Below are 25,744 nucleotides of genomic sequence, written 5' to 3'. Positions count from 1 at the left end.
TATAACTGGTGTGTTGCTGGATCTTGATGTCTCTTTCAGAGATTAGAACTCCAACTGTTGAAGTTGAAGGTATCAAAGACCACAGAGTTTCAGAACAATCAAAATACATTCTTATATGGTTTCTATTTGTGAAGCACATTTCTGCTCTTTGTATTGATGTTTTGTTCAGAAAAGTGCCTCCCATTCTTGATTGTTGGTATGTTTCCCATTGTAGCTGATGAGATGGGCATTGTCCACCTTTTGTGTGGTGGCTGTTTAGGTCTTTAAGTGTAAAGTAAAACCTGACTGGTAGTTGTGATTTTTGTTGATTTGATCATACAACTGGTTGGGGAAAGGTTTCTTAATTATCTTTTAAAAGATTGTCAAATACATAATGAGACCACAGTTGGCATTGTTGTTAGGACTTATGGGTGTTTGCTTCAGCATTGGTAACATTATAGGTTTGAGTGCATCAGGGTGGCTTTCTTCAGTGTGGTAGGTGTTCACAGTGTTGTGGAAGGCATGAGCCCTCCACCACACAGAGACATCACAATAATTGAGGCAGGGTATTGTCTTCGCAAGTCTTGGTGGGATGTTATTGACGTCTGTGTAGTTGCAGGTTGTTTTTTACTTATATTTAGGGATGTTGCATGATGGAATGGTATACATGCGATCGAAACTCGAAGTATGAGGCTGCAAAGCTGAGAATCAGTGTATCATTGAACTGTAGCTGCTTCCCAGAAAGAGCTTTTGTAGCTATTTTCCTTGGCTAGCTGTATTTTGTCTGTCGTCTGCCATTTTAAATAGCCCAAAAAGACGGATTGTTCATGCATTGTAACTTTATGAAATAAAGCGAAAGCGTAAACCAGATACTTAAAGTACAGGCTAAACAAAATTACTTCATTCAGTCTATTGAAGAAGACTGAGGAGATCCTCAGCAGGTACTATTTACCTGGTACCAAATAGGAGTATTCCACTGAAGCGTTTTATACAGTTTATAAGTATAGATCAAAGAATATACATTCAAACAGCAACTGACAGATTGCAGAAAAAGCTATAGAGTGCCTGCCAGACATGTCTGGATTTTATTTGATAGTGTAAATGCACAGCTTCCAATCTGGGATTGGATTTCTTCCTTAATATTGTATCTGGAATTAATCACAATTCTGCATCATTGTGCACAGTTTAAATGTCACTCATTTTGTTAAAATCACCATATAATCAGTTTTAACTACCAGACCTTTTAGTACAATATAAAATTTATGAACTTGTTCTCAATGCTCCAAAAATATTGAATATTTAGAGATTGATCAATGAAGAACAGCTTTATGAAAAAAATTATAGTTATTAATGAGAACAAATAAATTAGAAATTATATGTATGAGACCCTACAGCGACATTTATGATTCGCATCGAGCGGAACTGCTGTAGTTGTTTGTGACTGGAGTCTTTGAGTAGACATGGCATTTGCATTGACTTATTACAAAGTCTACAACACCAAACTAAGAGGAGGTACTTTTTTAACACCAACTTAAGCAGTTGCTTAGGCAGATGTACCTGCCATCAGTCCTCAGTTTGGTCAAGGTTCTTGTGGACCCAGTCAGCGTCTCGAGGCACCCGGCTCACCTCTTGCACGCTCTCTATCTTGTGCTTTCTTCTAGCTCTTTCTCTCTCTCTCTGACATTTTTGCTACTTCTAACCCTCTTTGTGCCTTTCCTCTCACTTTCTTCCTGTAATTTGTGCACCATTTCTCCCACTCTGTGCCTTTTTGCTCATGTTTTGTGACTATTGTGCCATTTCTCCCACGCTTTGTGCTTTTTCTCTTGCCCTTTTTGCCAGATCTTGCTCTTTCTGCCATTTCTCAGTCCCTTTAACATTTCTCACTCTTTGTGCCATTTCTCTCACTGCTTACGTCTCTCTTGTGCTCCTTTTTTACCTCTTGACTCTCTCTCGCACTTTGTGTGACCTTTCTGCCATGTCTGTCTTCTCTCTCTCTCTGTCCCCTTCCCACACCATTTTTCTGCCCTCTCTGCACCCTCCTCCTGCCTTTCCCTTTTAATTTCCTGTTCCTTTCAATAACCTCTCTTTCCCTGCTGACCTACTCAATGGTGGCTGCAGCCCGGGCCAGCCAATAGCGCCGCACCCCTTCCTCTCCCTCCTGCAAGACCTACCTGCAACCACTTCTCTGACCAGACCCAGTCCTTGCAGACCCAGCTCCAGCAACTCGGAAGCACCCTCCTCATTGCCCCACTAGTCCTCACCTCCATCACACAGATCCTCCTAGGAGACCTCAGTTTCCAAATAGAAGACCAGATCGACCCCAACTCACCCTCCCTTCTTGACATCTTCAGAAGCCAGGGACTAACCCAGTGCATCACAGAGCCCAGCCACATCGCTGGACACCTCATATCCACATCCATCAATGCAGAAGAACCCCCATAGCGGGCCCAGCATACCAACACTGACACAACCAAACCGAGGCGGATTGGACATCCACCCTCCACAAGAACAAACCGAACACACAGGCTTCCTAGCAAACAACGAAAACTTTAGTAAGTGGATCACCAACTGCACCAACACCCTGGCCCCCGAGAAACAAAGCTACACAGCAAAAACTAGGACACAAGCCAACTGATAAATGGAAGACCTCAGAATGACCAAGCGACACTGCAAACAACTCAAATGGAAATGGAGAACCAGCCAAGAGGAAGTGGAAAAATATGCTTTCGAAGCTGCTAAGAGAAGGTACCACCAGCTAATCCAAGAAGAGAAAGAGGAAGGCCCTAGTCAAATGAATAAACACCATCTCCAACAGCAGCAAAGAAATATTTGCATTCATCAAGGATTTCACCGTATCCGCTACCAGCATCATCAGTGCAACCCAAATCCTCTGTAATGACCCTTTAAGGTTCTAGAACAGCAAGATCATAACCATAAACAGCAACTTTGCCTGGCAGCCAGTGCCCCCTGACTCTCACCAGAAGTCTCCCAATGATGAATCGCCACATGAGATAGCACAGGAAACAACAGCAGTCATGAGGACCATACACTAGGGAGCCCGGGCGGATATCTGCCCCATCATGCCTTCGACAAATGAGCAGTCCCTATCAGCGATGATCTCACCCACCATCCTGAACACCTCCCAGTACAGCCACTTTCAAGAACCCTGAAAACACTCAGCCATCAACTGCCTCCTAAAGAACTTTCAGTCGAGATAACCAAACTCGCCAACTATTGCCCAATATCCCTCCTTCCCTACCTAGCCAAGATCTTGGAAAAGCCATTAACAGGGGCCTCACCAGCTACCACCACAATCACCAACTTCTTGATACCACACAATAGATTTAGACCCAACCACAGCATGAAAACCATCAGATAATCCTCCACAGAGGGGAACCGCAGCCCTCATCTTTCTAGATCGATCAGCTGCCTTCAGTACTATTTGCCATCCCATTCTGATCTTATAACTTCACAAAGCAGACATCCAGGTGCACACTCTTAAGTGGATCTGCTCCTTTCTCACCAGAATTAACCAAGCTGTCAGCATGCCCCCCCTGCTCCTCTGAAGCACAGGAACTCATCTGCACAGCCCCGCAGAAATCCTCGCTCATCCCGACTCTCTTCAACATCTATATGACTCCACTGGCTGATGTCATACAAACTCATAACATAAACATCATCACTTATGCCAATGACGTGGAACTGATTCTGTCCCTTTTGTTCAAAACACCCAGGTTAGGGACATATCACCACATGCATGACTGAAGTGGTCACATGGATGAATTCCAACTGCCTCAAACGGACCTGACACATCCAAAGTGACGGCCTTCGGGAAAGATGCTTCACCATGGGATTCTACCTGGTGGCCAGCAGTCCTTGGGCCCACACCAGTGCCTTTCTTACAAGCAGGAAAGCTCAGAATCATCACAGATCACAAACTGGACATAGTCACCCAAGTCAATGCAATAGCCTCTTCCTGCTTCAAGACCCTAAGGATGTTAAAGAAAATCTTCAAGTAGCTACCAGACAAATGGAAAAAGCTCATGCAAGTTCTCATCACTAGCAGACTAAACTATGTGAACACCCTGGATGCAGGGTCACTAACCAGCTCACAGGAAGACTGTAGACAGTCCAAAATGCATCAACCAGACTAGTCCTGAACCTCCCACGCTGAGCCTACATCACTCTTCACCTTAGGAAACTCCACTGGCTCCTGAAACACAACACACACACTTAAAACTCCACACCTTCACCTTCAAAGCAGTCCACAACTGATGCTATGGCTACCTGAATAGCTGCATTCATGTCCACCAATCTTCCAGACACCTCTGTTCTGTTGGTCTCTCACTAGCACACATCCCATGCATACACAAAAGCAGAGGAGGGGTTCATGACGTCACATACCTGGTTCCTAAAGCCTGGACCGACCTCCCACAACACATCAGCAACTCCTTCTTGCCTCTTCTCAAGAAGCTATAGGCCTGGGTTTTCGAATAAGCCCTCCAGGGCTGGCCTCACACATCTGCTTCATAGTGCTTAGACACCTCCCTGGTGATAAGCACACTATAAAAACACTGACAAGATAGCTTACATATTTATTCAGGCTTGCACACATTAAACCTACCTAGTATGGCACTGCTGTCCAGGTATTCTCAAATCGAAGGTAAATTGATAGTAACTTCTAACAAATAGTAAGTCTTTCATAACCGCGAGAAAACTCATTTATGTCTGAGATCATTTGTAAAAACAAAAAGAAAAAAGTATTAAACTCATTTCAGACACAAAATGCATTTTGTCTGATTGTCACTGTATGTTCTCTCATTCAGGAAGATACAATTTATCATCACTTCATCACAGTACCATGGTTCCTGTTTCTACACACAATCCAGGAAATATTTGTGTCTGAGTCAGCCAATGTAGCAAACACTTCTGCCAGTGATTTTCATCCAACACAGAGGATGTTTCTCAGGGATGAGGTGTTTTTAGGGTTGGTGAAAAGAAGTGTGAGAAAGAATATGTGTGAGTGAGTTTGGAATTTGGAATCAGCAAGGTTACTTTTGTGTTCCGGGTGGAAAGCAGATCCTCGTCCCTACGAGGAGCAAAAGACATCCAGGTTTTTAGGAACTACACAAAAGCCCTTGGTTTCATCCACTACAATTATTATTGAATTTCATAAAAATGTATCTAGAAATTCTTCTTTAAATTTCCTTTGTGTATTTCATCCTGCTCTGATGGTTGAGCTTTCCAAATGTTTGCCTGCACATTTGCTTTTGTAGCCAGCCAAGACTTAATGTGAGCAAAGATTGTTTTGCTCACATATGTAAGAAAGTTGTGTGACTAGGACACATGTTTAGACTATATGAGCAGTATATGATGTTACTTTTGGAAAATCAGAGCTAGTATCCCACTTAGTCACCTCTTTGCGCCTCAATTCAAAATCATCGAAGACTTCCAGGACTGTCTGTGGCAACAAAGCTTCATGTGGTGATGTAGAAAATCCTGTATTGCGTACCGAAATGGCAGTTTTTAGCACGTTGATGTTTTGTTATTCATCCCGTCTCTGTGTCTTGAACACACAAATGATACTGATGCATAACTGGTGTTTCTTTGAAATTGTGTTTTTCAACAGCAAAGTCGAATTGAAGATCGATTAGAAAGACTTGATGATGCTATTCATGTATTACGGAACCATGCAGTTGGACCATCCACAACAATGCCCGGTAGTCATAGTGACATGCATGGACTGTTAGGGTCATCTCATAATGGAGCAATGGGCAACATTGGATCAGGATATGGGACTGGCCTTCTTTCAGCCAACAGACACTCACTTATGGTAAGATTATATATAGTTCTAGATTTCAAAATGATCCACACCATATGTATTTAAGATGTCTGTTGCCCTCCAACTGTGTTATACCATCTTAGGTTTTTACCTTGCGATCAGTCCAACATCATGAATGTAGAAACGTGTCAAGGTTATAGAGTTTGAGAGTGTCCACAGAAAAATGTTGACCATGCTGTTGTTTGACTTTATGGTCAGATAGGTGCACGCAGTCAAGTTGTTGGTCTTCTGAGGATCACAATTCGGAAAAGTGGCTGAAGAGTAAAATGTCAGCAGCACTTCCCAAACTTCTGTAACTATAAACAAACAAATGGGACTGCATGATGTTTTATATGTATGTGTACTTTTAAATGTAGGCTATAAAGTACATTGTTAAAAAGAGGGGAATAGTAAGGGTATATGACATATACATAGTATCTTGTTTATCTCGTAAAATGCAGTTCCTCGGCAAAGGTGCAGCGGTAGTGTGTGACATTTAAGGTGGACATATCCTTAGTTTGTTGCAGTACTAGAACCAGATTTGCCACGGTTTGATCTATTTTTGTTGTTGTTTACAGTAAAATACATATAATCATTTTTGGTGTATGTACACAAGACTAATACGCTGGTTGTGTTTAGTTGTTTAGAAAGCATGGATCATAGTAGAACTGAATTAGTTCTTAAGTTGAGCTGAGTGTAGAACATTATGGCACACTGTACGCCAGTATGTGTCAGTGCTAAAATGATATACATTTTGAGATTATCATCCATACTGTCGTAGATAAACTGGGCTACAACTTGTTGGAGCTCTCAACAGATGCTCTGTTGTCGGTACATATGTTGTTGCAAAGGCTTCTTGTGCGTTTTGTAAAAGGAATAGAGTGCCCCCATGTGCCTAGAAGTCATTCACAAGCAACAGCTTTGTATCCTTGAATAGCAATGACACACACATAAAAGGTCCTTACCAGAACTACTTTATGACACCATTTGTACAGTCAGATTTTCAGTTAAAGGGACATAGATGGTTGTGGATGTTTCTGACTAGACATAGTGCATATTGTGTTTACATATGTGCATATATTGCTTATCATCAAAGTTAATGTAGGAAGTTGGCTCTGTATGTGCTATTTCAAAGTAAGGAATAGCATGCACAGAGTCCAAGGGTTCCCCTTAGAGGTAAAATAGTGGTAAAAATAGATAATACTAATGCTCTATTTTGTGGTAGTGTGGTCGAGCAGTAGGCTTATCCAAGGAGTAGTGTTAAGCATTTGTTGTACATACACATAGACAATAAATGAGGTACACACACTCAGAGACAAATCCAGCCAATAGGCTTTGTATAGAAAAATATATTTTCTTAGTTTATTTTAAGAACCACAGGTTCAAATTTAACATGTAATATCTTGTTTGAAAGGTATTGCAGGTAAGTACATTAGGAACTTTGAATCATTTCAATTGCATGTATACTTTTCAAGTTATTCACAAATAGCTATTTTAAAAGTGGACACAGTGCAATTTTCACAGTTCCTGGGGGAGGTAAGTTTTTGTTAGTTTTACCAGGTAAGTAAGACACTTACAGGGTTCAGTTCTTGGTCCAAGGTAGCCCACCGTTGGGGGTTCAGAGCAACCCCAAAGTTACCACACCAGCAGCTCAGGGCCGGTCAGGTGCAGAGTTCAAAGTGGTGCCCAAAACGCATAGGCTTCAATGGAGAGAAGGGGGTGCCCCGGTTCCAGTCTGCCAGCAGGTAAGTACCCGCGTCTTCGGAGGGCAGACCAGGGGGGTTTTGTAGGGCACCGGGGGGGACACAAGCCCACACAGAAATTTCACCCTCAGCGGCGCGGGGGCGGCCGGGTGCAGTGTTAGAACAAGCGTCGGGTTCGCAATGGAAGTCAATGAGAGATCAAGGGATCTCTTCAGCACTGCAGGCAGGCAAGGGGGGGCTTCCTCGGGGAAACCTCCACTTGGGCAAGGGAGAGGGATTCCTGGGGGTCACTTCTGCAGTGAAAGTCCGGTCCTTCAAGTCCTGGGGGCTGCGGGTGCAGGGTCTTTTCCAGGCGTCGGGACTTAGGTTTCAGAGAGTCGCGGTCAGGGGAAGCCTCGGGATTCCCTCTGCAGGCGGCGCTGTGGGGGCTCAGGGGGGACAGGTTTTGGTACTCACAGTCGTAGAGTAGTCCGGGGGTCCTCCCTGAGGTGTTGGTTCTCCACCAGCCGAGTCGGGGTCGCCGGGTGCAGGGTTGCAAGTCTCACGCTTCTTGCGGGGAGATTGCAGGGTTCTTTAAAGCTGCTCCTTTGGATAAAGTTGCAGTCTTTTTGGAGCAGGTCCGCTGTCCTCGGGAGTTTCTTGTCGTCATCGAAGCAGGGCAGTCCTCAGAGGATTCAGAGGTCGCTGGTCCCTTTGGAAGGCGTCGCTGGAGCAGAGTTCTTTGGAAGGCAGGAGACAGGCCGGTGAGTTTCTGGAGCCAAGGCAGTTGTTGTCTTCTGGTCTTCCTCTGCAGGGGTTTTCAGCTAGGCAGTCCTTCTTCTTGTAGTTGCAGGAATCTGAATTCTTAGGTTCAGGGAAGCCCTTAAATACTAAATTTAAGGGCGTGTTTAGGTCTGGGGGGTTAGTAGCCAATGGCTACTAGCCCTGAGGGTGGGTACACCCTCTTTGTGCCTCCTCCCAAGGGGAGGGGGTCACATCCCTAATCCTATTGGGGGAATCCTCCATCTGCAAGATGGAGGATTTCTAAAAGTCAGAGTCACCTCAGCTCAGGACACCTTAGGGGCTGTCCTGACTGGCCAGTGACTCCTCCTTGTTTTTCTCATTATCTCTCCTGGACTTGCCGCCAAAAGTGGGGGCTGGGTCCAGGGGGCGGGCATCTCCACTAGCTGGAGTGCCCTGGGGCATTGTAACACGAAGCTTGAGCCTTTGAAGCTCACTGCTAGGTGTTACAGTTCCTGCAGGGGGGAGGTGTGAAGCACCTCCACCCAGAGCAGGCTTTGTTTCTGTCCTCAGAGAGCACAAAGGCTCTCACCGCATGAGGTCAGACACTCGTCTCTCAGCAGCAGGCTGGCACAGACCAGTCAGTCCTGCACTGAACAATTGGGTAAAATACAGGGGGTATCTCTAAGATGCCCTCTGTGTGCATTTTTTAATAAATCCAACACTGGCATCAGTGTGGGTTTATTATTCTGAGAAGTTTGATACTAAACTTCCCAGTATTCAGTGTAGCCATTATGGAGCTGTGGAGTTCGTTTTTGACAGACTCCCAGCCCATATACTCTTATGGCTACCCTGCACTTACAATGTCTAAGGTTTTGCTTAGACACTGTAGGGGCATAGTGCTCATGCACATATGCCCTCACCTGTGGTATAGTGCACCCTGCCTTAGGGCTGTAAGGCCTACTAGAGGGGTGACTTACCTATGCCACAGGCAGTGGGAGGTTGGCATGGCACCCTGAGGGGAGTGCCATGTCGACTTAGTCATTTTCTCCCCATCAGCACACACAAGCTGGCAAGCAGTGTGTCTGTGCTGAGTGAGGGGTCCCTAGGGTGGCATAAGACATGCTGCAGCCCTTAGAGACCTTCCCTGGCATCAGGGCCCTTGGTACCAGGGGTACCAGTTACAAGGGACTTACCTAGGTGCCAGGGTTGTGCCAATTGTGGAAACAATGGTACATTTTAGGTGAAAGAACACTGGTGCTGGGGCCTGGTTAGCAGGGTCCCAGCACACTTCTCAGTCAAGTCAGCATCAGTATCAGGCAAAAAGTGGGGGGTAACTGCAACAGGGAGCCATTTCTTTACAGTTAACAAAAACATTGGTCCCCATTATTAGTACAGTAGGTTATTCAGAGCGACTGTGTTTGGAGTCTGTGATCTTGCTTACTCCAAATAGAGTATAATTTTATGTAGGTCTGTTCAGTGTACCATGCACCTGGAGTGCTTTTTTTTCTCCATATCCTATAACAAAAGTGGAGGTTTGTTTTCCCCAAACAGGGTCAGTTTTCAAGTACTTAGACTGAACAGCCATCCTTCATGAACCAGCGTGCCTGTAATATAGTCTTGGTTAGCGATAGCTGTTCTCAGTTAAGTGTACCTTTAATCTTTTGCAGGCTTGCTCACCCTGCATTGTCTACTGCCCAGATGCCTGTTAATGTAGATGTGTTCAGACCTCTGGAGCTAATAAGAGGCACTCTTTGTGCTGTTGTTTTGCCAATGCGTTGGCAGTGGGTGTAAAGCAAGTAGCCCAACACGGCCGGCCAAACAGACATGCACACTCCACTCCTCCTTCCAGCCCAGACCTGCCCCGCCCTGATCCGGTTTCCAGGAAAAATTAAATTATAATAACATTTTGTTATTTTAATTTTATTTTTGCTTCCCCTTCTGCCTTAAATCATTGGGGCGACGCTCCTCCGCCTTAGCCGAGGAGCCGCCCCTCCATAACTGGTAAGTTGTCTAGCCCTTGATCCTCGGAAGGAAAGTTGGAATCGGGTAAATTAAACCCAGAATGAATTATTAAGAACAGAATGAATTTAATTTAATTGTAACTTTTCGATTAATTAAGATAATTATAGTAAAAGATATGTACATACAACCTCCCAGCCCTAAGAAATAAAAAGTATCTAAATACGAACAAATAACAAATCAGCCTTAATTCCACATTTCACATTTAAAATATCTTTGATCTCTTAAAAGAATAATTGCTTTTCCTCCTTATTGGCAATCTTCCTTGCAATTGCATGCCAGAGGAGGACAGCCATTTGAGATTACCCTGAGTATGCCGGTGATAAACCTAAAAAAAATCATACCAGGTTTGCGCTGTTAAGTGTACAAGCCCCATTATTGCACTTAACACTACCCCTCTAGGTATGATCTGTGAATATTGCACTGGGCCATAAGAAGTATTGCATTTACCAAACACAAGGGCAGCTTTCCATAGATGTATACAGATCCCTTTATTGCACCAAACATCCTATAGTATCCTAAATACAGGCCGTACTCACAATGAGCCATTACAATCGAATCAAAGGGTTGCAGGATCAAAGATCTGCCTACACCAAGACCCTAAGGGACTCCTTTCCGTAGTCTTTCTGAGCATTACTCTACTGTTCACGGTGTTCTAGAACTCTAGCTCGCATGAGACACTATATAGTTCTTTTCTGAGCACTGGTATGTGTTTTGTAGATTTAAAAAAAAAAAAACCTCATAAGAACAAAGGAAATAGTTTTGGAGTAAAGTCAGTTTTCAACTTAGCCTTTGACAATTTGATGCATTCCATTCTGCAAAGGAAGCAGGGGAAAAAAATCAAGGATCTGGTAATGTTTTCCACATTTGAATTTTTAATACATGAAACAGGCTATAAAACTTTAGCCAGCTGCAGTAAATAAAGTATCAGTGGGAGGTATGGACCGGAAGCGTGTTCATAGCCTGCTGCTGTTGGGAGTTTCTCGATGCTGTGCACCTTCTTCGGCTGGTTTCAGAACACAGCTTAACTTAGGTTAGCAAGCTATAGTCTTCATTTATCTGCCTCGTACTTATTCAAGAAATGCAACAGACAAATCATTTTTATCGAGCATTTTAAAGATTATAGCGAGTCATTAGCTTTAAGAGTGAGCGAAAGTGCCCTGCGGTGCCTGTCCCTGTGCTTTTCACGGTGATCCATCGTAAATGGGGGTATAATGGCCATCTTTGATGCTGTATTTCATCTGAAAGGAGAAGGATCCTTATCATGAAACTTGTATTGGTAATTTTGTAAAAACTCATCAGAGGTGTATAAACTGCATGGCGGAAAAATGTTTTCAGCTGCAATAGCTCCTTTACTGGAATATGAGCACAATCTCACCTCAAAACTTAATTGTGGCCTAGTCATATTTATCAGTGGACACCTAATAAGCAACAAAAGTTCAATGTGAATGAGCTCAAATCCACTCAGCGAGGCTTGTATGCTGATGGCTTCCTGGTTCACAAAATAATGGAACACCAGAGTGTACATATTTTCTCCCTCAATGGAAAATGGCTAATTTGCAGTTTAGGCACTGTAGACTCACACCAAAGTTGCCTTTCAGTTAAAATGTCCTTTCAGATAACTGTGTGCAGCCTCCTTATCATGTAATTTTCCATCAGTATTTATCCCCCTGCACACTTTCGCTCATTGAAATCTTAAATCGGCTGCACCCTCTTCTTCTCTTCCTTCTCCCTGATTCATCTGTTCTCCCTTGGGATCGGAATACTCGCTATGAGGGGTCCCTTGCCATTTGTAACCATCCTCCCACCTCTGCTCCGCATGGCACTGTGACCACCCTCTCTGATTCCTGTCTGCTTTCCTTCCCCCTTCCATTTGTTGAGTTCTTTTCAATTTCATTTCCATGTCTGGTTTATTTCCCTCTGTTTTGACTCTATCACCGTTCTATGTTAAAAATATTCACTACGGGATCCAGCTCTTCCCCTTTTCAGTGTCTTTATTCTCTCATGGCTGTTTTGGGTGCATTCTTCTGATAAATCTGTTCTTGTGCTGACTCCTGACATAGCCATAGTCACTGGCATACTTTGGTGAGTGCATTGCTCTACCGAAACGTCATCATCACCCAGCAGCGCAGTCACCCGCCGGTCTTGTTGTAATTCTGTTACATTTTGATGTGGTATGTGAAGAGGCCTTGCCTGATCTTTTTCTGCAGAGAGCGGTTTATTTATTGGTTTACTTTTCCTGCATTCATTGTTTAGCTTTCAGCACTGTGTGTATTTTGCTTCAGAGTTTGAGGCTGAAATCAAACCGGTATATCTTCATGAAAGGAAGTTGAGACGAAGGCCATCTCTTCTTAGCATGCGAACGGGAGATGGGAGGTCTGATGGGCAGCAACGTCTGCCAGCCTATTTTCCACCGTACAGGGCCTGTCTCAGGATGAACTGATTTCTAGCAGACCTCCCACTTTTACTACAAGTGTTGAGGGGCTTTGAAACTTGAACAGAACCATATTGACCATAGTCGTGTGCCTGCCCTTCATAATGTAAACCAGTTCCCCTTCCTCCATCCTGAATCCCTGCTTTCCGTCTGCATTGTCATTGTCTGTGTTTGAGTTAAATTTGATAAACCTTTCCTAATTTAGACCACGTCTGCAAATATATTCCTTTGCTCGTCCTCCCTACCAATGAGTATAAAGTTGGCTATATCACGCAACCAAACCAACTTTCCCAGTACATAAAATATACTTTATTCATATTTTGTACTTAACTGCTCCCCTGGTCAGCAACTGACTTTGGTTAAGCCGTTGCTCTCGCTTTTAACATTGGTGGTGTCTTAAACTGCTACAGCCATTTTTCCAGCCTGGTGACAGTTGCTTCTCCTTTCTGTCTTCACCTTGCTAAGCCTTTAAAATGTTGTAGCTAATAGAATTAGATGCTGGAAGAGAAGATGTTTTATGGAAGATTACCTTCAAATTGTCAGTAGAATTAGTTGATGGCGAACCGTTAGCTTTTTTTTTTTTTAAGTAGTAGAGTGGCTAGGGACAATTTTTGCAAATAAGATTTACAGTGCATGGTCGTAAGATGGTATAGAAAGTATTGATCACCGCCATATAGTTGAGAAATCTTGTAATTATGCTTTCAGCTGATTTAATACTCAAATGTTGTTAAAATGCCCATTTGGCCTTTTAGAAAAATAACACACACTAATCACAAGGGAAAGCCTATTGGTGCTTAAGGAGCACTAAAAGAATAAGGACGTTCTGATTTACTAAGCAGGTCGTGCCTGCATGTAGCCTCTTTCCAGCAAAACCCATTGTAGATAGAGACATGCACAGGACTTACTGTAATTCATATTTGAGGATAGGACTACTGGGACAATTGTATGACCATGCCCATCTTACATTGTGTTTCCATGGCTTAGCCTTGTGCAAAATGGAATCCCGTTTCTGTTAAGATCACATGCTGAAGTTTTAAAAAAACCCTCTCCTCACTCACTAATCACCTTAGCCAAGAACAAATTTATAAGCGTAAGAGATGTGGCCTGGCAATTAATTTGCTGATCTTGAAACCCAGGAAATGTATTCTAGTCTCGGCACTTGACCAATAATCATCTGGTTTTCATGTAATTGGTTTATATTTCTGTGTGTCAAAAGGTATATATATGTGTTAAGTAATGAAAATGGCTGCAATGTGTGCTGCTGGATACTATCCCAGTTACATTGTTCTGCACCTCTCCACACCACACCCTAGTTTCTGTAATCAGGTCTCATCCTGCGCATGTTTTTGAGATAGTCCTGATGCAGCAAAGCATTTTTCTCTTCATGTGCTTTGCTGCTGTATGGAGGTAGGATTACAGCGTATCAAATACATTTAATTAACCGACTTCTTCTAAAAGGTCTAGGTTGTTTAGGAGGGAAGACAGGACTATAATCGCTAACTGTGTTCGAAATGCATACTGCTGGTAGACACCAGGGGTACAATAGTAGCAAGTTTCTTGAACATTTCTAAGGGGCGCAAGATCTCTCATGGCTGTTGACTTCATTGTGATTGGCCGCAGTGTTCTATTTTCTGTACCTTAGTCCACATCCCTGTTCTGTACAACATAGTGGCTTAAATATAAGTTCGATGGCATCTGTCGCTGTAGATACACATGGTATGCATGAGCTCGCCATCTGGTGTTGGGTCGGAGTGTTACAAGTTGTTTTTCTTCGAAGAAGTGTTTTCGAGTCACGGGACCGAGTGACTCCACCTTCTGTGCTCATTGCGCATGGGCGTCGACTCCATCTTCGATTGTTTTCTTTCCGCCATCGGGTTCGGACGTGTTCCTGTCGCTCCGAGTTTCGGAACGGAAAGTTAGCTGAAGACGGAAGATTTTCGACGGTATCGTTGCGATCCGGTTAGAGATAGACACATACGACGACGCGTTCAACATCGAAGCGCCTCGGTCCCCTTCGGGGTAGATTTCGGCACCCCGTCGGGGCCTAGTCGGCCCGACCGCGTGGAGGACAACGCCGATGGATCGGACCCCGTTTCGATTCTGCCCCGAATGCCACAACAAATATCCTTATACGGACCTACACTCGGTCTGTAATCTGTGCCTGTCACCCGAGCACAGCGAAGAATCCTGTGAGGCCTGTCGGGCGTTCCGGTCCCGAAAAACTCTGCGCGACCGTCGAGCGAGAAGACTCCAGATGGCGTCCACGCCAAAAGAGCGTCCACAGTTCGAGACAGAAGAGGAACAGGAGGAATCCTTTTCCATCCAGGATTCAGACTCCGACGAGCTACACTCTACAAGAACTGTGAGTAAGACGTCGAGATCAAACCTTAAAAAAGGAAAGAAGGCCCAGGGGACGCCACTGCCAACCGGCCATGGCTCCACCCAAATTCTCGGTGACCAACAATCGGCACCGAAAAAGGCCCATTCAGTGTCGAGATCGTCCGACTTCGGTCGAGACACCGGCACGCAGCCTCCTCGGGACCGAGAGAGTGCTAAACAGAAGCATCGACACCGAGAGTTCGGTGTCGACACCGATCGACGCCGAGACAGTGGCGCCGAAGACCATAGAGGCCAAGAATTTTCGGCACAGAAAAAGAGGAAGGTTACCTCGGAGCCGAAAAAACAATCGACAGGGCTTTCGGAGCCGAAAAAAGCGACATCAGACCCTGTTTCTGGCTCCTATACCGAAGAGCATTCTATGTCTTCTCAAATGAAGAAACATAGATTTGAACAAGAACTGCAATCCACTGACGTGGATCACACGCAAAAGCGTATCTTTATTCAGCAGGGGACTGGGAAGATCAGTACCCTCCCACCTGTCAAACGAAAGAGAACGCTTCAGTTTACTCCTCAGCAACAAACAACACAAAAGGTAACACCTCCTCCCTCGCCTCCACCTGTAACTCCGGCTTCGCCAACTTACACCCCGTCACATTCGCCAGCTCACACCGCCATGAGCCACGACGACCAAGATCAGGATGCGTGGGACTTGTACGACGCACCAGTGTCTGATAACAGCCCAGACACATACCCAACTAGGCCATCACCACCGGAAGACAGCACAGCCTACTCGCAAGTGGTGGCTAGAGCAGCTCTATTCCATAATGTGGAACTACACTCGGAACAAGTAGAGGATGATTTTTTATTTAACACCCTCTCCTCAACCCACAGCTCCTACCAAAGCCTGCCGATGCTCCCAGGCATGCTACGCCATGCAAAGGACATTTTCAAGGAGCCAGTTAAAAGTAGGGCAGTGACGCCTAGGGTGGACAAAAAGTATAAGGCGCCTCCTACGGACCCTGTCTTCATCACCTCTCAGCTGCCACCAGACTCTGTGGTGGTAGGGGCTGCCAGAAAACGGGCAAACTCACACACTTCTGGGGATGCACCTCCCCAGATAAAGAAAGTAGGAAGTTCGATGCAGCCGGGAAGAGGGTTGCTGTCCAAGCAGCAAACCAGTGGCGCATCGCAAATTCACAAGCGCTGCTAGCGCGATACGACAGAGCCCACTGGGATGAGATGCAGCATCTCATTGAACATCTCCCAAAAGATCTGCAAAAAAGAGCAAAACAGGTTGTTGAGGAGGGTCAAAACATTTCCAACAATCAAATACGCTCCTCCATGGATGCAGCAGACACGGCCGCAAGAACCATTAATACGTCGGTTACCATCCGTAGGCACGCATGGCTCAGAACGTCTGGATTCAAGCCAGAAATTCAACAGGCAGTGCTTAACATGCCAGTAAACGAGAAACTTCTGTTCGGTCCGGAGGTCGACACAGCTATAGAAAAGCTCAAGAAGGACACTGACACTGCCAAGGCCATGGGCGCACTCTACTCCCCGCAGAGCAGAGGATCTTATAACACCTTCCGCAAAACACCTTTTAGAGGAGGGTTTCGGGGTCAGGCCACACAAGCTAGCACCTCACAGTCCGCACCGCCCACCTACCAGGGACAGTACAGGGGAGGTTTTCGGGGCCAGTATAGAGGGGGGCAATTCCCTAGGAATAGGGGAAGATTTCAAAGCCCCAAAACCACTACCAACAAGCAGTGACTCACATGTCACACACCCCTCCCACACAACACCAGTGGGGGGGAGGATACGTCAATATTACGAAGCATGGGACAAAATAACTACAGACACATGGGTCCTAGCAATTATCCAGCATGGTTATTGCATAGAATTCCTGCAATTCCCTCCAGACATACCACCAAAATCACAAAATTTAACAAAATACCATTCACAGCTTCTAGAGATAGAAGTTCAAGCACTACTGCAAAAAAATGCAATAGAATTAGTACCAAGCACACAAATAAACACAGGAGTTTATTCACTGTACTTCTTGATACCAAAAAAGGACGAAACACTGAGACCAATTCTAGACCTCAGAGTAGTAAACACATTCATCAAATCAGACCACTTTCACATGGTCACACTACAAGAAGTGTTACCATTGCTCAAAAAACACGACTACATGACAACCCTAGACCTCAAGGACGCATATTTCCATATACCAATACATCAATCACACAGGAAATATCTAAGGTTTGTATTCAAAGGAATACATTACCAATTCAAAGTATTGCCTTTTGGTTTAACAACCGCTCCAAGAGTATTCACAAAATGCCTAGCAGTAGTCGCTGCACACATCAGAAGGCAGCAAATACATGTGTTCCCGTATCTAGACGACTGGCTAATCAAAACCAGTTCGCTCACACAATGCTCAAACCACACAAATCAAGTCATACAAACCCTCTACAAACTAGGGTTCACCGTCAACTTTGCAAAATCAAACATTCTGCCAAGCAAAGTACAGCAATATCTAGGAGCCATAATAGACACGACAAAAGGAGTAGCAACGCCAACTCCACAAAGGATCCACAATTTCAACAGGGTCATTCAACACATGTCTCCAAACCAAACAATACAAGCAAGAACAATACTACAGCTCCTAGGCATGATGTCCTCATGCATAGCCATTGTCCCAAACGCAAGACTGCACATGAGGCCCTTACAACAGTGCCTAGCCTCACAGTGGTCTCAAGCACAGGGTCACCTTCTAGATCTGGTGTTGCTAGACCGCCAAACTTACCTCTCGCTTCTATGGTGGAACAGTATAAATTTAAACATAGGGCGGCCTTTCCAAGACCCAGTGCCAGAGTACGTAATAACAACAGATGCTTCCATGACAGGGTGGGGAGCACATCTCAATCAACACAACATAAGAGGACAATGGAACATACATCAAACAAAACTGCATATAAATCATCTAGAATTATTAGCAGTTTTTCAAGCACTAAAAGCTTTCCAACCAATCATAACCCACAAATACATCCTTGTCAAAACAGACAACATGACAACGATGTATTATCTAAACAAACAAGGAGGAACACATTCAACGCAGTTAAGCTTGTTAGCTCAAAAAATATGGAAGTGGGCAATCCACCATCAGATTGGTCTAATAGCACAGTTTATTCCGGGGATCCAGAATCAGCTGGCAGACAATCTCTCTCGAGATCACCAGCAAGTCCACGAATGGGAAATCCACCCACAGATTCTGTACACCTACTTCACACTCTGGGGAACACCACAAATAGACTTATTTGCAACAAAAGAGAACGCAAAATGCCAAAACTTCGCGTCCAGATACCCACACAAGCAATCCCAAGGCAATGCCCTATGGATGAACTGGTCAGGAATATTTGCTTACGCTTTTCCTCCTCTCCCTCTCCTTCCTTACCTAGTAAACAAATTGAGTCAAAACAAACTCAAACTCATTTTAATAGCACCAACTTGGGCAAGACAACCCTGGTACACAACACTGCTAGATCTGTCTGTAGTACCACACATCAAACTGCCCAACAAACCAGATCTGTTAACGCAACACAACCAACAGATCAGACACCCGGACCCAGCATCGCTGAATCTAGCAATCTGGCTCCTGAAATCCTAGAATTCGGACACTTACAACTTAGCCAAGAGTGTATGGAAGTCATAAAGCAGGCCAGAAGGCCATCCACTAGACACTGCTACGCAAGTAAGTGGAAAAGATTTGTTTGGTACTGCCATCATAATCAGATACAACCGCTAGATGCAACTCCAAAACATATAGTAAATTACTTGCTCCATTTACAAAAAGCAAAGCTAGCCTTCTCTTCTATTAAAATACACCTTGCAGCAATATCTGCATACCTGCAAACTACCTATTCAACTTCCTTGTATAGGATACCAGTTATCAAAGCATTTATAGAAGGGCTTAAAAGAATTATACCACCAAGAACACCACCTGTTCCTTCATGGAACCTAAACGTGGTTCTAACAAGACTCATGGGCCCACCTTTCGAACCCATGCACTCTTGCGGAATACAATTCCTAACCTGGAAAGTTGCCTTTCTCATCGCCATTACATCTCTAAGAAGAGTAAGTGAAATTCAAGCGTTCACAACACAAGAGCCTTTTATACAAATACATAAAAATAAGGTCGTCCTACGACCTAATCCAAAATTTTTACCAAAAGTTATTTCACCATTCCATCTAAATCAAACGGTAGAACTACCAGTATTTTTCCCACAGCCAGATTCTGTGGCTGAAAGAGCACTACATACATTAGATGTCAAAAGAGCATTAATGTACTACATTGACAGAACAAAGAACATCAGAAAAACTAAACAGCTATTTATTGCATTCCAAAAACCTCATGCAGGTAACCCAATATCAAAACAAGGTATAGCCAGATGGATAGTTAAATGCATCCAAATCTGCTACCTTAAAGCAAAAAGACAACTGCCCATTACTCCCAGGGCACATTCAACAAGGAAAAAAGGTGCTTCAATGGCCTTTTTAGGAAACATCCCAATGCAGGAAATATGTAAGGCAGCCACTTGGTCTACGCCTCACACATTCACCAAACACTACTGTATAGATGTGCTATCCGCACAACAAGCTACAGTAGGTCAAGCTGTATTAAGAACTCTATTTCAGACAACTTCTACTCCTACAGGCTAAACCACCGCTTATGGGGAACTAACTGCTTACTAGTCTATGCATACCATGTGTATCTACAGCGACAGATGCCATCGAACTGAAAATGTCACTTACCCAGTGTACATCTGTTCGTGGCATCAGTCGCTGAGATTCACATGGACCCACCCACCTCCCCGGAAGCCTGTAGCAGTTCAGAAGTTACCTTCAATTTTGTACATTTGTATATATTACTTAATCCTTTAATAGGTACATACTTACATTTTTCATTGCGCGGGCACTATTACTATAGTACAACTCCTACCTCACCCTCTGCGGGGAAAACAATCGAAGATGGAGTCGACGCCCATGCGCAATGAGCACAGAAGGTGGAGTCACTCGGTCCCGTGACTCGAAAACACTTCTTCGAAGAAAAACAACTTGTAACACTCCGACCCAACACCAGATGGCGAGCTCATGCATACCATGTGAATCTCAGCGACTGATGCCACGAACAGATGTACACTGGGTAAGTGACATTTTCATTATTTTGTTTCTTGTCTGAGGATCACATAATATAATACTTCGGCACAACACTTCATCTCTCCCAGCACCCCCGCGTGTTGCTTCACCCACCTGTTTTTTGAAAAATTAAAAAAAATGCTTTTGTCGTACTTTATTTTGTTAATTTACTTATGGCTAAGAAAATTTATTAAAAAACACCCTTTTCATTTTGTAGACACGTGCATGTGCACCTACAAAATTCCACATATAAGAAATTTGACTATTAGTTGAGGGAGTGAGAACCCATTTCAAATAATTACAATCCCTGTCCGGATAAACCACTTAAGTCAGTAAGTAAACCTGTGCTTAACCCTCTGGCAGCTTGGCACAAACCAGTATGCTTAACTTTGAGGCAATTTGTAAAGACTGTATGCAGTACTCAAACGGTAATATAGTGCAAACACAGCACAAAAAATATCCAAAATCAACTTAGAAAATTAGAGTAAATAATAAGTAATAAAATGACAGGAATCTAATAAGTAGAACCGTAGATATGAATTTTTAATGTTTGAATTAAAAATTGCTCAAAAAAGCACAAAGTGTCAACCACTGTTACCGGGTAAAAGTCAAAAGGCCAACTGTGATGGCGTGTGGTTTGGAAACAGGGACCTAGTTCACCCTGGTCAAAAGTTTGCCTTTGAACTTAAAAATCTTGCGTAGATGTGACCACGGCACATATATAGTTGTAAAGTACAAAAGTAGATTTAGGTAATACACATATGATAATGAATAGTATAGTCCTCTTCTTAGTGTTCCAGAGAGATGTTTAATTGGGTCAAGAGTTGCGTACCAGTATGTACAGCCAAACAAGCACAGCCAACACGTGTTTCGTCACACAGTGACTTTTTCAAGGCAAGACTATCAATGAGAAATCAAGTGTCAGCCAGAAGAGATTAAGCAATTGCGCGGTCTGTATGTGTATCCTAATAAATAGTTGAACAGGTACGTGGTTCCGGTGTCCCAAGATAAAAGTATCATGTATAACGAACGTAGTAAAGTCTTAAGTAAGCGATGAGCCAGGAAAACCTTGGTAAGTCCTGCAGGGCGAGTAGCGGTGTGTGTGTCCCGTTATAGAGTATAGAGCATATACACATACAGACCGCGCAATTGCTTCATGTCTTCTGGCTGACACTTGATTTCTCATTGATAGTCTTGCCTTGAAAAAGTCACTGTGTGACGAAACACGTGTTGGCTGTGCTTGTTTGGCTGTACATACTGGTACGCAACTCTTGATCCAATTAAATATCTCATGAGCATTTAGGGCCTACATTAGGGCCGGCTTATAAACATTAAAAGGGAAGGTTTGGGAAAGGCAAAAGATTTGCTTTGCATGGGCAAAATGGCAGTTTTAAATCTACACACCCAGGCTTCAGGGACAGGCCTGGAGGCATGTTTTGCAGTGCTGTTAGTGCACAAGTGCTGCGGCCAACTACTAGCTCTGCTCACATGTAGTACCATACTAGGAACGAATAAGTGAAGTTAAATCGTCACTTAGTTACATTCAAATTTTAATAGGTTTAAAGGGGATAGCACAAGCACTTTACCACTGGTTAGCAGAAGTAAAGTGTGCAGGGTCCTATGGCAAAATAAAACAGGGTCTGCAAAAGAAGGCAAACATGGGAATACAATGTAGAAAGAAAAATCATTTCCAACAACTCAGCCACATCATGACACCTTTTTCTTTTATTTCCTCCTTAGCTATGCTGCATAGCATTGCTACTATCTCTTGTCCGAGCTGATAAGTCTCAAAGTGAGACCTATGGGCTTTGCCAGTGCTTGTTACCAGCACAAAAGGTAACTATATGAATGAAGTAGGCAAAATAAAGATAGACTCATGTATTTATTTTCCCTCCCATCATTTTCCAACATGAATTGTAGCCAATAGAAAGAGCTCACATATTAAGATGACGGAAACTAGACAGATTAGGCTAGGCTAAACTGAACTACATTAGGTGGGGTTCTTCCTGACAAGCTGCACCCAAGCGGTCAGCCTAGCCCCTTTCACCTTGGACACATCCAACCTTATTTGCTGAGGTCCACAAGGATCCTCACTCAGCCCCAATCTTCAACACCTACATGACCCCACTCACCAGCATCATCAGGCTGGACACCTTAATGCTTCAGGTGGAGGACACACATTGTAAGTTTAGCCCAACCAAGCACTTGTATTACTAGTTAAGTAAAACTGTGCATCTGCTGAAGGTTAAAATTAGAGCGGTATAAAAATGAAGACATGGTTATTTTAGATGTAGGTTAAGGTGGTTTCTGTGGTACCATTTATTAGATGTAGATTGTAAATAGTTTTTTGAAGGCTAAATATTTGGTTTTTGGAGGACAGTGACCAGGACAATGAAGATATTTGTGTCATTTTAACTTGGTTACTCCTTTATAAAACATTCTTTATTATGGCTCTGCACCTCTCCATGTTTCAGGCGATACCTGGTCAAGACCTCATAACATTCAGAAACACACTCATGATATCTATAAATTTGCTAATGCATGTTTCTAAAATTAGAATGTGAATTGCTCGCTGTTTATTAGAAGACGGAGATATATGGTTCATTTTTTATGATCAGAACAGTTCTGTTCTTTTTCAGTGTCTTGTTTGACTAAATTCATGTGATTCCTAAACAAACAGTAGACTAGATGACGTTTGTTTTTCCAAGTTCACCAAAAACACGTTAGAAACCTTCTGTGATCAATAAAACAAGATATATTATTTCACCTATGTTGTATGTTTAACGTGATGACCCTTTCCTTGGAACACCTAAATCCTCTTAAACTTCAGGTTCTATCAGGGCTGTTTGTTAATGACAGAGATGCTGATTTACTTAAAGACCGCAACTATATTTTAATAAAACTCTAAAATACATTGTTCACTATCCCTGCAGTGTCAGCGCTGCTATCTCAGGTTAATGTCCCAAACTCAGCCAGTTATTTCCATCAGGGTTCTCTGAAATGTGCTGAATTGCTCTCTGGAACCTCAGTGAGAATTGGACTAAAAGATTTGCTGGGTATTTCTAAATCAGATGTCCTTACCTTTGCACAGATGCTGCACTGGTAAGCATAGTCAGTGTTGTGCAGCACAGATGGAGGGGGACAGAATCTCCCGATAGAACGGTCAGTGACATAATCACCATGAAACGTAATGTAGTGTCTGAGGAAAGGCCTGCATTTATTGGCAAACTTGATTCAAGCCTACCGTTGAGGGTTGGGTTCTTGCCACTAAACTCGCAAGGTCCTTGCTGCTGCGTTTCCAGTAGTGCAAACTTTTCTTTGTTTTTCCCTGAGTGTCCAGTGTTTGCCGTTTGCCGTTTTGGCAGTGTCTGTAAGCACAGGATTAGCAAGTGCTGTCCATGTTGAGTCACAAAATGGCATTTTAACATTAATAAACCAGGATTTGCAAAGCATGGCAAATCACCCATGAGGGTCTCAAGGCTCCGAGTTGTAGGCACAGGGAAATTAAGTGATTTGCGCAGAATCACAGGATGTTGAGCTGGCGCTGAGACTCTAACCTGGTTCCCCCCACCTCTGAGGCCGGCAGCTCAGGCGGTTATGCCACTTCCTCTCCCTCGGTTCCAGGCACAGTATCACAGCTTTGGTTTGATGAAAGCACTTGGCTTTTTAGATCAGCGTCTGGACTGGGAAGAAGAAACCCAAACACCAACCATATTTTAGAAGATAAATATGCATAGTGCTAGCTAGGTTTGCTGAAAGAGGAGGGTGTGTTCTGTGGTGAACCAGATGAGTCTGCTGGTAACAGAAAGGTTTCATCTAAATGTGACATGTCAGTATGATTCCTCTTAGGCGTGTGCATAGCGCCTGTCATTGACCAGGAGGCGCAAGAAGACCCAGAGGTTGTAACAAGATGGCCGGCTCAGTATCCCTCTGGTCCAGCATGTAAAGAGCACATTCAGGGGATGCCCTACTCCCCCGTTGGTTTCAATAGAGATTCATCAGTGCGAGAAATGCCGGCTGCAAAGGGTCTCCTAAAGATCTTTCTACAGGTCACATTTCCGTATTCCCGTGATTTTTGTGCTGAAAGGATACTGCTAAGCGTTTGGCTGCAACGTTCTGGGACACAGCTCTACCGCCTCTTCTTTTCCTGGTGCCCAACCCCCCTTAAATTTGTTGGCCATTGAGTAGAAAATTTTCAGAGTAAAGTAATTTTACATCCATGAAACGTAGAGTCTCCTTTGACTCACATACCCTCGGCACTGCGTATTTATTTGATATCTGGTACCCTACATGTTTCCTCTTCTCTTTTCTTCACTTGTCTTTCATGTGATTTAGTCTTTTTATTTTGATAATTACATTTTAAAATGAAAGCTGTTTTTCTAAGACCGTTTTTCAAACAGGATGCGTTTTGTGCCATCTGATTTCGCCGGCTGGTTGCCAGTTTTCTCCTCATGGGCACCCTGCTTGTAGTACTGAAGCAGCAGAAAACGTGTGAAAGTTACTGGAGAGTGGTGGACGGTGGTTAACATTCCCCCAGGCTGCCCTGATTTCTGTTTCCCCTGCAGCTTAGATGGGAAACAGCTGGCTTTTGTTTAAAAAGCTGTTTTGTGAAATGTCTGAGCCCTGAGATGCAGAGCTGAGGTCATCATGTGAGCAGGTGCTTGGGAACACGTGGGAACGCTGCAAGAGCAGGCTTGCCTACATAATGTCAGGGATGGTGTTTCCTACTTCAAGGAAACGTCCACGTGATGTCGGTGAACGCACTTCAAGGCTGCCAACTCTACCTTGCTCAGCCTCCTTGGATCCCGAGCCCACAAAGGTGCAGAGAGTGTGAACACGACTAATCCTGTGTTGTCGAGCAATCACTGTCTCGCGGCTGAATAGAGCGCGCTCGCTGGTGTGGCATGGCTGCCACATCTGGAAAGGCTCACATTTCCTTGTATGTTGAGCATTTTTTAAACTACAATCTATTGGCCCACCTTAACCTCTAAGTCACTGATGCGTGATTGATTCAATAAAGTTTCTCAGTGTGAATTCCCGCTAATTGATTATACCCAGTGAACCACCATGAAAGTAGGAAATGTTCTCAACAAAGGAACATGTCACCGGTTTAACATATATTCTCAGCAGTTTTACAGAGATTTTTTTTTTAACACAAGTGTGGCATCGTATCACGTTTTTTTTTTCTCCTGGGCTCCCTTTTTTTCACCTTTTTTTTTTTTTTATTAAAACAATTCTGTGATTTCTGTCTATTGGTGTTTTATGGGTGTGCTACTATGGTAAATATTTGTTAAATCTGTAGTGTAGTGATGGCGTTTGCAGGCTAACACGAAAGTAAAAATGTGCTAAAGATCTTTGTAGTGTGTTGTGTATGGATCCCCGTGAAAAAGGACTTTGAGGTTTTTCATTGAGCGGGCTGTTGCTTTTTCATTGGCCCGCCCACGCAGATTATTTTCTAAACGTCATCTCTAGCCAACTAAAAAAAGCGACGATACAGTGTTGTGCGCATGAATGTATGGCGTG

At 43.7% G+C, this 25,744-nt stretch overlaps 1 protein-coding gene across 31 annotated transcripts in view; it reads left to right on the top strand.

Annotated features, from left to right (window-relative positions):
• The window catches only part of TCF4 (transcription factor 4), a 630,514-nt gene that overhangs the window by 563,316 nt on the left and 41,454 nt on the right, over positions 1 to 25,744 (top strand). For all 31 annotated transcript variants that reach the window (XM_069219818.1, XM_069219785.1, XM_069219753.1 and 28 more), the window contains one exon: positions 5,609 to 5,812. In XM_069219818.1, the coding sequence (XP_069075919.1) occupies positions 5,609 to 5,812 (204 nt within the window). The remainder of the gene's footprint in view (positions 1 to 5,608; positions 5,813 to 25,744) is intronic.

Source organism: Pleurodeles waltl, chromosome 1_1 (assembly GCF_031143425.1).
Source record: "Pleurodeles waltl isolate 20211129_DDA chromosome 1_1, aPleWal1.hap1.20221129, whole genome shotgun sequence".
In the NCBI taxonomy this organism is placed as follows: Eukaryota; Metazoa; Chordata; class Amphibia; order Caudata; family Salamandridae; genus Pleurodeles; species Pleurodeles waltl.
The sequence above is the reverse complement of the archived record's forward strand: the minus strand, read 5'-3'. Positions and strand labels throughout refer to the sequence as shown.